The sequence below is a fragment of the Pan troglodytes genome, chromosome 21 (genome assembly GCF_028858775.2).
Source record: "Pan troglodytes isolate AG18354 chromosome 21, NHGRI_mPanTro3-v2.0_pri, whole genome shotgun sequence".
NCBI lineage: Eukaryota > Metazoa > Chordata > Mammalia > Primates > Hominidae > Pan > Pan troglodytes.
This window is the reverse complement of record NC_072419.2, coordinates 54,000,957-54,013,323: the sequence shown is the minus strand read 5'-3', so window position 1 is coordinate 54,013,323 and position 12,367 is coordinate 54,000,957. Positions and strand designations below refer to the sequence as shown.

The 12,367-nt window shown below is 49.1% G+C and overlaps 1 protein-coding gene across 9 annotated transcripts in view; it reads left to right on the top strand.

Moving 5' to 3' along the window:
* Positions 1 to 12,367, top strand: part of SULF2 (sulfatase 2) — a 129,793-nt gene that overhangs the window by 40,077 nt on the left and 77,349 nt on the right. For all 9 annotated transcript variants that reach the window (XR_010154266.1, XM_054675020.2, XM_016938080.4 and 6 more), the window contains exon 3: positions 9,487 to 9,726. Coding sequence is in view for 8 of the 9 variants with exons in the window: in XM_054675020.2 (XP_054530995.1) it covers positions 9,487 to 9,726 (240 nt within the window). In the remaining variant the exon portion in view is untranslated. The remainder of the gene's footprint in view (positions 1 to 9,486; positions 9,727 to 12,367) is intronic.

The following is a 12,367-nucleotide window of genomic DNA, read 5'->3' as shown; positions in this document are numbered from 1 at the left end:
GCTCACAAGCTGATCCTACAGCACTGCGGACATTCCAGGGACATTTGAGGGCCAGGAGAGGGCTGCTGAATGAGTTCCAGCCTGTTAGGTGGACACCAGTAGCCAGAGGTCAGTGCAGGACACAGGTTCTTTCCTGCCTGTGGCTCGACCTCATAGCCCTCTTCATCCCCCACCTGTCCAGGTCAAGACTCTGTTCCAACCTGTACCTGACCCCGCAGCCTCTCTTCCCCGCTGAATGCCTGTTCTCTGCAGGTCTCTGGGCCCCAGTAGAGCGTTACCTTTGCAGATTTATTTAGCTGCTCCCTTCACTTGGAATTGAATCAGCTAAGGGTTGCAAACTCCACGCCCACAGGGCTAGGCAGGTGCTGGCAAGGAGGAAGTCGGCATGGTAGGGGCCGTGGAAGACCGGAGGAAGACCTTGTCAAGTGGGCCTTCGCTACTCGGGTCTAGCCCATCGTGGGCCCATCAAAGCCAGATCTTTGCATTTTTCAAGCAAAGCCAGAAAGTTGAATTGATGTGAAATCTCGCAATTTAAGAAAAAGGCCGTTCAATTTTTAAAATCCTTTCCTTTTGGGCAGACCTAAATCAAACACACATGCAGACAAGATTTAGTCTAGAGGGACTCCGTTTTTTAACTCTGTGTGAGATGATACTTGTTGAAAAGCTGACATGTGGCCGGGCATGGTGGCTCACTCCTGTAATCCCAGCACTTTGGGAGGCCAAGGCAGGTGGATCACTTAAGGCCAGGAGTTCAAGAACAGCCTGGCTAACATGGTGAAACCCCATCTCTACTAAAAATACAAAAAATTAGCCAGGAATGATAGTGGGAGCCTGTAATCCCAGCTACTCGGGAGGCTGAGGCAGGAGAATCACTTGAACCCAGGAGGCAGAGGTTGCAATGAACCGAGATCGTGCCATTGCACTCCAGCCTGGGTGACAAGAGAGAAACTCTGTCTCAAATAAGTAAATAAATAAATAAATAAAAGCTGGCATGCATTAAGTGCTTTCTGTATGTCAAGCATTGAACTAAAAAAGTATATATATATATATTTTCCCCCTCAAAACTCAGAACAACCCTGAGAAGGAGGCACTGTTATTCTCCCGCTTTGCAGACGGGGAAACTGAGGTGCAGGGTGGCTAAATCATTTGCACAAGGTACCTGGTTAATAGGAAGTGGCAAAAATCAAGATTTGGAATCAGGCCTTCTGACTGAAAACCTTTTTCATCCTATTGAGTATGGTGACATAGTGATAGGTTCTAGAATCTATCCTAGAATTTCATAGTCAAACCTTATACCTAAAGTTATTTATGGGCTGTGTTTTTACAGACAGGGAAGCTGAGGCTCAAAGTCAGTGATTTACGGCAGTTCACACCTCATTCTTGGCCTCTCAATTCAGTGCTCTTTGGCACCCAAAGTCTACAGATGAAAAAGGGCCTGGTGATTCAGTCTAGGACCGAAGTGTATATGTGCATGTGTTTGTGTGTGTGTTATACACATGTTCATTTGTAGCAGCTGAACCCTTTTAACATAGAAAACAAAACAGGTAAGAGAGGAATCAGGAGAAGGACGCGGCCTGGAGAGGGGTGTGTGGTGCCCCCTTCATCCTCAGCCTGCCCCATGCCAGGTGGACCTTAATGCCCCTCTCCTCAAGGAAAGAAAGCACAGCTTGGGGGCCCCTGGGAGCAGACTGGCCCCAGGTAGAGTATAGCAGGTGATATGTGGCCACAACAGTGGCCACAGTGGATAACAGTGTTATCCCAACACTGGGAGGCCAAGGCAGGAGGATCACTTGAGCCCTGGAGTTCAAGACCATCTATAGATTTTTCGGTCATCTATAGAAAGCCCACTGTGTGCCCTTTTCCCCTAAATCCTAGGGCCTGCTTCACACAGGGGTAGCACACAGACAGGCCTGCAGACCCGTGCAGGAATGCCAAGTGCCAAATCCTGCCCTCTCCCATTGTTCTAGAAACCTGTGGCCCTCTTGCTGCATGTATTTATTTTTTATTTATTCAGGAGTTCAAGACCAGCCTGGTCAACATGGTGTAACCCTGTCTCTACTAAAAATGCACACCAAAAAAAAATAGCTGGGCATGGTGGTACTTGCCTGTAATCCCAGCTGCTCGGGAGGCTGAGGCAGGAGAATCGCTTGAACCCAGGAGGTAGAGGTTGCAGTGAGCCGAGATCACGCCGCTGCACTCCAGCCTGAAAGACAGAGGGAGACTCCATCTCAAAACAATCAATAAAATTACACAAGCAAAACTTTAAAATATCCAAGTAATGCAAAGCAGAGATAGCCCTTGACTCCCCACCCACCGTGTACACCACTCACCCCAAAGGCATCTGCATGTCCCCTAAGAATCTGTAGCCTGCATGTCCCCTAAGAATGTTTACTCTTCATTTACTCACACGGAAGCACCAGGAAGAGCAGCAAAAGGCAAGAAGGAAGGGGAAGGCATGATTCTAATCAGCGCAGTCCAGAGAAAGCCTTGCTGAGAAGGTGATATTTGCAGAAACCTGAAGGCAATGAGGGACTGAGTCTGGGCTGAGGAGTGGCAGGTGCAAAGGTCCTGAGGCAGAAGCATGCTTGGTGTGTTCGAGGAACAACAAGGAGGAGGTCAGTGTGACTGGAGCAGAGGAAGTTTAGAGAGAGAGCGCGCAGTAGGAGTTGTAGTTGGGGCAAGTGAGCATCCGGATCACTGAGGACCTTGTAGGACAGAGGGAGGACTTTGATTTTTACTCTGAGTGAGGCAGGCAGTCAGTGGAAGACAAAGAGCAACGAATATGATGATTTCACTGATTGTTTTAAAAGAAGTCCTGGCCAGGCAGGCATGGTGGCTCATGCCTGTTATCCCAACACTTTGGGAGGCCAAGGAAGGAGGATCACTTGAGCCCAGCAGTTCAAGACCAGCCCGGGCAACGTGGTGAAGCCCCACCTGTACAAAAAATACAAAAATTAGCTGAGTGTGGTAGTGTACACCTGTAATTCCAGCTACTCAGGAGGCGGAGGTGGGAGGATCACCTGAACCTGGGGAGGTCGAGGCTGCAGTGAGCCATGATCGCACTACTGCACTCCAGCCTGGGCAGCAGAGTGAGACCCTGTCTCAAAAGAAAAAGCCTCTGGCCACCAAACGGAGAATAGAAGAACAGCTTGGGAGCCTACCGCAATAGTCCAGGCAGAGAAAACAGTGATTAGAGTGAATTTAAGTCAAGGTCCTGTGTTTACTGACTCCGCCTTTATTTTTCTCCCTGCCCCATTCTTCCTTCTGCTGCTTTCTCTAGGAGGCCCTGCCATCACAGACTCTAATAATATCTATAATTTAAAGAAACTAGCCATAGGAAGGCATCTCACTAGTTATACATCAAAATCATCCAAGTTGAGGGCCGCAGGGGTTTGTCTGGGAGGGGTACAGGGTTCCCCTGCTCCCAGCTGAAGCAGGCCTCCAACAGATAGGAGCCACCTAAGCCTCAGGAATGGCAAAAAAAAAAAAAAAAAAAAAAATCATGTTTTGAATCCTGAAACTCCCTGGCACCTTGCTAAGTCCCCATAGATAGTGTTTGCTCTGACTTAGACCTTTAGAAGGGCAAATTCATTCAGCATTTCCTATGACACTGGCAACGTCGTCACCTGTGGCAGGTCAGCAAAATATTGATTTTATCAACGATGGACTTACTGGATGGTGCATCCAAAAATATATATATATAACTCACACCTTAATTCTCTAACTCGACGTAGTTAACTTGGATTGAGATTAAAGGGTTTTTTCTTAAATCACGTTAAATAAAAATATCAAACAAATCATAGCACAGTCGTACACAGAGAGGCCCCCAAAAAGCCACCGTGAATGGGGAGGCAGTTCAGGAGTGTCATGGGAGAAACTGCATTCTAGCAGTTGGGTGGTTTGGGCCCCCAAGTTTAAATCCCAACAGATGGGCCTGGGGGTGAGGCCTCTCCAGCCCATCAGAGTCACAGAGGTGTCAAGAGTGACCTCACCCTCAACCTAGTATGGTGGGAAGGTTTGGTCATGGAAAGAAACCGGGTCTGTTTTTGTCTGCATGTCCCCAGGTTTATGTTGGACGAAAGAAGTTGAGGTTGGCTGGCCCAGCTGCATTGAAAAGCTTGAAAACTGGCCTTTTCATTTCTGTGTGGCCGCGTCGTTCAGGTCCTTCCCTCCCGTCGGAGCTGTCCTTCTGCATTAGGGCTGGGGCTGGGCGAGGGGATGAAATCATATGTTTTTGTGTTACAGAGGTAGGTTTACACAGCCTCGTCGCTATGGCAGTTTTAATAAAGCAGGTTACTGTCCCCAAGGGGAGGCTTAGCACATAGCACTGCCCATGCACAGATGCTGCTGTCATTCCGGGGCACTGTTGTCCTTTACTCGTGGATTGACACAGCGCTCCTCCGCCAGCTGATTTGGGAAGGGTGAGTGCTGGCCAAGAGCACCTCACAGCTCGCTTCCTCTGGAATGAGGAGGAAGGAGATCTAAGCATTTGGAGACCCTGGATCTGAGCCCATTAAAAACAAGAAATGGTTCTGGAGGCTGTTCACTGTTTGCCAAGGCAGCACTGGGGGCTGCGGAGTGCAGGTGATTTCATCAGGTGACGGCCTGCCCTGCGTTCCCTTCCAGGAGAAGGGTCTGACCAGTTAGGTGGGTGGCCAGCTTTTGTCCTTTCTGCAGGCGCTGGAGACCGAGAGAGGCTGAGCTCTCACTACCAGCTGCTTCATCCTTTCTCCTTACTGTTTGGGACCAGGGAGCAAAGGATTGATTCCACTTGGGGTGCCCTGGACTCGTGCATTTAAGAAATATTTATGAGCACCCACTGCGTGCCAGGCACTGTTCTAGGCTAAGCTGTGGAGCCATCAAAAGTCACAGGGGACAACAAACGGGATCAGTAGATAAATACATAGAAGTATATCGTGTGTTAGATGATGAGTGCAGGGTTGAAAATGTCAGGCAAGGAAGGGAGTAGAAAATATTGGGGGCCAGGGAAGGCTCCACGGAGAAGGGAACTTTGGAGTAAAGACAAGAAGGGGGTGAGGGCACCGCTGTGGGGCTCCGGGGGAGAGGTCTTCCAGGCAGAAGGAACAGCAGGGCGCAGGCTCTGGGATGGGAGCACGCCTGGTCAGTCTGTGGACAGAGCAGGGGACCCTGTGGCTGCAGAGAGTGGGCGGAGAGGGGGATGGGGTTAGGGAGGGAGGGGATTGGGTCCCACCACACTCTGTGGATGGCCAGAAAGACTTGGGCTCCTCTGAGTGAGCAGGAGCCCCGGAGAGTGTCAGGAGAGGAGACTCTGGCTACACCGTGGGGAATAAGTGACTGGAGTCCAATCAGGAAGCAACTGGCCTGATTTCAGGGAGAGAGGATGATCGCCTGGCCCACGGGGGAGGTGGCAAGGGTCCGATCGTGGATGTTTACGTTGAAGAGAGGGCAACAGGCTTTGCTGATGGATTGGATGTGGGAACTGAAAGATGGGAGGAACCGTAGCCAAGATGATTGCCCAAGTACCCGGAGGAAAGGGGAGTGGCTTCGGGAGGAGCAGGAGGGACGGTGACATCAGGGCTCGGCTGTGGGTGTGGCACCCGAGGTCTAATCGACAGCCGAATGACATCAATGGATGTCAGGGTTGTACCAAGCCACATATCAAGGGATGTCAGGTCCGGGTTGTACCAAGCCAATGATTGCCAAATTCTAATCATTCCCTCACAATTTTCATCATATATCTGTGTGCCACTTGTACGATTATTTACTTTTTAAAAATCGGCTGCAATTGTTTGTTGTTGTTGTTGTTTTAAGAGGATTTCCACCACCCTAAAGGAAAAGCTAAGGTTACTTGCCCTAAGTAGAAGGAAACCAAGCCACGCAATTAATCTAAGGCAATGCCACCCCCTGCCTGGAGCTCCCAGTGGCCTTTCACACCACCAGCATCCCTGGTGTTTGGTGATGTGACCCTGGGCCACCCCCACCCCTGGTGTGCCCGATGAAGTCACCACTAGAGGACCCCCTTCTGGGTCACCAAGGGACCATTCTGAGCTTAACTGAAGCCAAGAGTGGACCAAGAGCATGGGGACCTCTCTGCACTTCCTCAGGACACTGTTACCACCTCCCGTGTGACTGTGACATTTTGTGAACGTGAAACTCAGCACCCCGCCTCTGCTAGGCTTGAGTCTTCACTGCCTTCCCAGCTGTGCAGCCTTAGCCAGTCATTCAGCTCCCCAGGTTCAGTTCCCTCTTCTGTAAAATGGGCCATTGGGAGAATTAAGTGATGAATGTCTTCAGCCCAGCCATAAGCATTCAGCCAGTGATAGTCGCCACTATTAATTATAATGATTATTACTGGCATAGAAGACTGCCCTCTTCCCCAGGAATAAGTTGGAGTGCTCTCAATTCCTTAGCTATATCAGAAGGTTGCAACACCCAAGCCTTCAGGGGTCGGGTAGGAAATGAGAGTGGGTGCAGGTGGTGTAAGACTGTAGGGAGCACGGGGGAGTGTGGCAAACTGGAGAGCACATATCCTGTGTGATGCTATTTAATGTCACATTTTTAAAACCCACTCTACAAGACACCAACACACAGGTCTGTGGACACCAACTGGTTTGGACTCCTGAGATATGAAAACCCGAGTGTAAGATAGTATTTTATATGTTAAGTTAGCTGGTCTCTGTTGAGCACATTATGTGCCAGGCACTGTGCTAGGCAGTGAACAAAGTAGGCTGAGTCCCTGCCCTTGTGGTGAAGTCAGCAACGTACAAATAAGTGAAATCAAAATGACTTATGTTTGAGGACAGTAACTGCTGTGGAGAGACACGGAGCGGGGAAGCAGAGTGGAGAGTGCTGTGGGTTGCGGGAGGTGGTTTCAATACAGGCCAGGGAAGGCCTCTCCAAGAAGGTGGTGTCTGATCAATAACTTGAAGGAGACAGAGGTAGCCCTGTGATTGGAGGAGTGAGAGCATCCCAGGCTGGGGGTACGGCTGAGGCAGGGGCCAGGAGGTGGGAGGGCGGCCGATGTGCAATCCTGGGACCTCAAGGGCACGACCTTGGTGACTTGATTGGTGGTAAAAATTTAAAGTAGAAGCAGCTGATTGCTGAGCAGAGGGCCTTCCCCAGATCCCAGGAGGCTGCAGTGGGTCTGATGCTTGTTTTCAGGTTTCTAGGGGGTTGCTAGGTGATTGGGATCACAGCCTTCACATGCCTGGTAGACCCTGTTTTGGTTTCCCACTGCTGTCCTAACAAATCACAAACTGGGTGGCTTAAAACAACAGAAATTTACTCTCTCAACAGTTCTGGAGGCCGGAAGTCCAAAATCAAGGTGTTAGCATGGCTGTGCTTCCTCAGAAGGCTCTAGGGGAGAGCCCTTCCTTGCCTCTTCCAGCCCTGGGGACCCTAGGAGTTCCTTGTTCCTTGGCTTGTATGTGCATCCCTCCAGTCTCTGCTTCCCTTTGAATGTGGCCTTCCCCTCTGTGCCTGTGCGTCTTCTCCACTTTGTGTCCTATGTGGACACTTGTCACTGGATTTAGGGCCCACCTGGGGAATCCAGAACAAATCTCATTTCAGTAGCCTCAATTTAATTACATCTGCAAAGACCCCCCGTATTGGTCTGTCTTCATGCTACTGATAAAGATACACCCGAGACTGGGTAATTTAGAAAGAAAAAGAGGTTTAATGGACTCAGTTCCATGTGGCTGGGGAGGCCTCAGGATCATGGCAGAAGGTGAAAGGCACATCTTACATGGCAGTAGGCAAGAGAGAATGAGAACCAAGCAAAAGGGAAAACCTTTATAAAACCATCAAATCTCATGAGACTTATTCACTACCAAGAGAACAGTATGGGGGAAACAACCCCCATGATTCGACTGTCTCCCATCAGATCCCTCTCACAACACGTGGGAAATATGGGAGCCACAATTCAAGATGAGATTTGGGTGGGGACACAGCCAAACCATATCACCCTCTTTCCAAATATGGTCACATTCACAGCTTCCAGAAATTAGGACATGGTCTTATCTTTAGGGGACGGGGGCACCATTCAACCCACTGCACACCTTAAGAACTGCAAGGAAAAGGGGAAAAACCAAGGATGGCCATAGAAGAAGAGAGAGGGTCTCCATGGAATATTTCCATCAAATCACTAAGGGTCTGGGTACCAACCACAGCATACAATTGAGCATGCACTCATCACACCTATGTTGAGTACCCACTGTGTGTCACACACGGCGGCAGTGCTGAGGATTCAGGGCTGAGCGGAGCACATGGCCTTTGCCCTCCTGGGACCGTGGCCTGCACACAGTAGGGCTCCCACACACGTTCGTTTGCTTCCTTCCTTCCTTCTTGCCTTTCTTCCTAAGTGTCTTGCTCTGCTTACAGCTTGGTTGAGAAACAAGAGCAGGCATGGCCAGGCAAGGTGGTTCATGACTGTAATGACAGCACTTTGGGAGGCAGAGGCAGGCGGATCACTTGAGGTCAGAAATTCCAGACCAGCCTGGCCAACATGGCGAAACGTTGTCTCTACTAAAAATACAGAAACTAGCTGCGTATAGGGGCTACTTGGGAGGCTGAGGCAGGAGAATCGCTTGAACCCAGGAAGCAGAGATTGCAGTGAGTCAAGATCATACCACTGCACTCCAGCCTGGGCAACAGAGCAAGACTCTGTCTCAAAAAAAAAAAACAAAAAACAAAAAACAAAAGAAAGAAACAAGAGCAGACATGACCGAATCCTCGAAGCCTGGGGTATGATCAGTACTCAGGACACACGCTACAAGACTGCTCAGAGCTCTCAAGCCCAGGGTGGTGCCAGAGGCTCCCTACGAGAGGCGTACTAGGCCGATGGGTTGGATTTGGGGTGAGGGGTGGTGGGTTCCAGGCTCGAAGAAAAGTGTGGACAAGAGGCCAGCAGGGTTTGTGGCTGATGGCAGAGCACCTCAGCCAGGGAATACTCAGGGAGAAGGTTTGCCACCAGGTTGGCGTGACCAGATTTCAGTAAGAGCAAACAATTATTGGGAAAGTTCCAAAGAAAAGAAAGTATAATCTTCCCTCAATTTACACGGTGGTTGGTTTCCAAAAGAAAAAACAAAACAATGTATATTAATACCCTGCAAAAACAATGTTGTATTTAAAATTTGTAAAACAGTTTGATTCCAGTCTCAGGTCATTTATAAACAGGTTTTTACCTGCCTTGCAGGTAGAGATGCAATTACAGTACAGGACAGTGACAGTACAGTCACTTACAGTCACTCACCTCCAGCACCATTGCAAAATCCTCCAGACTCCAGACCTGGACCTCAGGAGTGTCCAGGTGGACTCGGGACCCAGGGTCCTTCCTGATTGTGCAGGACGGTCCCACCGTGCAGCAGTGGCCCCTGCCCCGTCTGCCCCATAGGTCTGCAGAATGTGCCCACTCCAGACCTAGGAATGCCACGTGCTGAGAGCCCCCCAGTGCCGGTGCCCCCCGGGTCTCCTGCCCTGCGCCTTACTTCCACCCTTGACTTGCAGGTTCCATGCAGGTGATGAACAAGACCCGGCGCATCATGGAGCAGGGCGGGGCGCACTTCATCAACGCCTTCGTGACCACACCCATGTGCTGCCCCTCACGCTCCTCCATCCTCACCGGCAAGTATGTCCACAACCACAACACCTACACCAATAACGAGAACTGCTCCTCGCCCTCCTGGCAGGCACAGCACGAGAGCCGCACCTTTGCCGTGTACCTCAATAGCACCGGCTACCGGACAGGTGAGCAGGGACGGGGGCAGGTGCAGGAAGGGAGTGACAGCCAGGGCGGGCGTCCCTAGGTGTGGTCTGCACACCACTGCGGTACCCGAGTTGATTCTGGATAGCCCCTAGAGCAACTGTCTTATAATTTCAGAGTTGTGCATTTATTTCTGTGTGTATTAAAGAAATACAGATTTATTTGCCTACAGTAGTGATGTAAAGTGACCTTGTCAAAGGAATTTGAGTCCCCCAAAAAAGTGAGTCTTTTCAAACTATGAATTATAGTGTGGAGAGGCCATAAGGTGCCCATGCATGAGTTTGCATCCTCTGTTAATAGTTATTAAGCCCATCAGGGACTGTTTCGTTGACTTCAAACCATCAGCTTGGAAGAAGGTTCCAAAACATAGGGGTGGGGGATAGGAATTCATGGAGGGGAACAGATAATGGGGCTGTGTGGTCGCTTTCTACGTGGCAGTAACCAAGGTGGTGCAGAAACTGACATGGTGGTTGACTGTCCACACTCACCCGTGTCATCCTGGGTGGAGGGCGACCCAGTTCCTGTTTGCTTATCCTGCAGGAGGTCTTTGGTGGGCTCTGAAGGCTCACCTGCCAGGCTGGTTGTCTGAGGTAGAGATGCAATTACAGTATAGTCACTTACCTCTAGCACCATTGCAAAACCCTCCAGACTCAATTCATTTAACTTGCTTTAATTAAAAATAAATAAATACTCCCCGCCTTGGGTAAGAAGCCGCGGCGGTTGTGAAATCAAGATATTGTGGCTCAGATGTTGCAACCCCAGGAAGTTGCATCCAAGTGACAAGGGGTTTGTTTGGGTGGGAGTGCCGCAAGGGAAGGATGGACTCCTCCTTCAGCCCTGTCCGCAGCGCTGGACCTGCAGCCCTCGAGGCTGGGCAGCTTCCTCTCAGATACACAGTGTGGGCTGGCAGGGATGCTTTGGTGTGGGGAGCAAGCCAGTAAGGTGTGTCTTCTTACAGCCTCATCCCATAGCCAGAATCACCTAGAAAGTGTGTTCTGCTGAGAACTAGAAAGGCCTCGTTCCTATACCTTGTTCGTGTGTATTGTGCATGCCATTATGCAGAATCAACCACCTGTTGGTTCCCCTGAGCCTCTGCAGAAAGCCACATGTGTCAGAAGTTACCATGGCCACCACCCTAGATGATTGGCGGGGGCCTGGATGTTGCTAGCAGAAGCAGGACAGGCAGGCCCGCAGCAGAGCAGTGGGCCCTTATTGAAGATGCACCTGCAACTTGGGTCTAGAAAGTACAGCCATGCACTCAAGAGTGACCAGCCTTGAAATGTTTTAAAGTCTGAATATTTCACTGAAAATCTTATTTTAAAATATGCCGGCACAACTTATTTTTTCTTCAATGTATACTGGGGGCCAAAGAAAATATGTCTGAGGGGTGAGTGTGTGGCTCACAGACTGTCTTTTCACAACCTCTGGGTGAAAGGTCTGTACAGAAACCTTTCGTTTTGGATGCTGGAAGATCAGTAAAGACCCTAGACCTGTTCTCATCAATCCCCCTCATTTCACAGCCAGGGCCACTGCAGCCCAAAAAAGAGACCTGCCCAGAGTCAAAGTGAGGTGTTTGTGGCATAATCAAAATGGAATGCAAGATCATGGGAATTCAGAGGGGGCGTGGAAATAGTATTCATCAGACTGAAAGGAAACTCATATATTCTGTGCCATTTTGAGGGCTCAGGGCGGGAGCTAAAGGCTAGTGTTTCAAAATCTTACAGGCGACATGAGAAAATCAGTCATTTCAAGAATAAACATTCTCTAAAGTGGATTTCCCAAACTTGTCCTTGAATGTATGCAAATCACCAAAAAGCTGTCTCCCTAAAATAAGTGCTTTTATTCAACTATGCTTCATTATTATACCCTCATGAAGACTGGGAGCGTAATGTCAAGTGTAAAGAGCCAGATACCGAGAACATTTACGTTTCTGTAAAACTGCCACTGAGAATTTTATTCATTATATTTAGAATGCCACTCTGTACAAAGAATCCCATTCCAGCCTTACTTTCAGAACTCAGGACCCTGAAAACACCTGTTTAGTCTGATGAACTGGTGTACTCCTTGTTATTACATAATAAGAGCCACATACCCTGTATAGTTTCCCTCTTTGCCCTGGCAGCTAGGAAGCTCAGGTTTGAGTTTTATATTGAGTTGTTGTTTAAAGTGGAAATGTTTTTAAAGATCCAACTGCATGATATGTTATACTGATCAGTGTTGACTAAGAAAAATGACAAAAACCTATAATGAATTCAAAACCTTTTAGATTATTTTTTCCTTTTAGATTGATTTGTACATACATATTAGAATATACTGTAAATTTGTAATCCCCCAAGGACCAAAAGTAAATTGTTCCTGCTGAGTCTTCAGCCATGTTAAACCCTGTGTTCATGTGGCCACCTAGCAAAGTTGGTTCAGTTGGATTTAAGTTTGGCTGTGTGGGTGAGAGAGACCGGGGATGTCAAATAAAATTCCAAGTTGTTCTGGTGGCGCTGCTCTATGAAGTGGTCAGAGACTCCGACTCCATTTCTCCTTATTTCCTATTGGTGAGAAACAAGTCATATGGCCATGCATGGCAGCAAAGGGGCCTGGGAAATGTAGTCTTATTCTAGGTGGACATTTGCC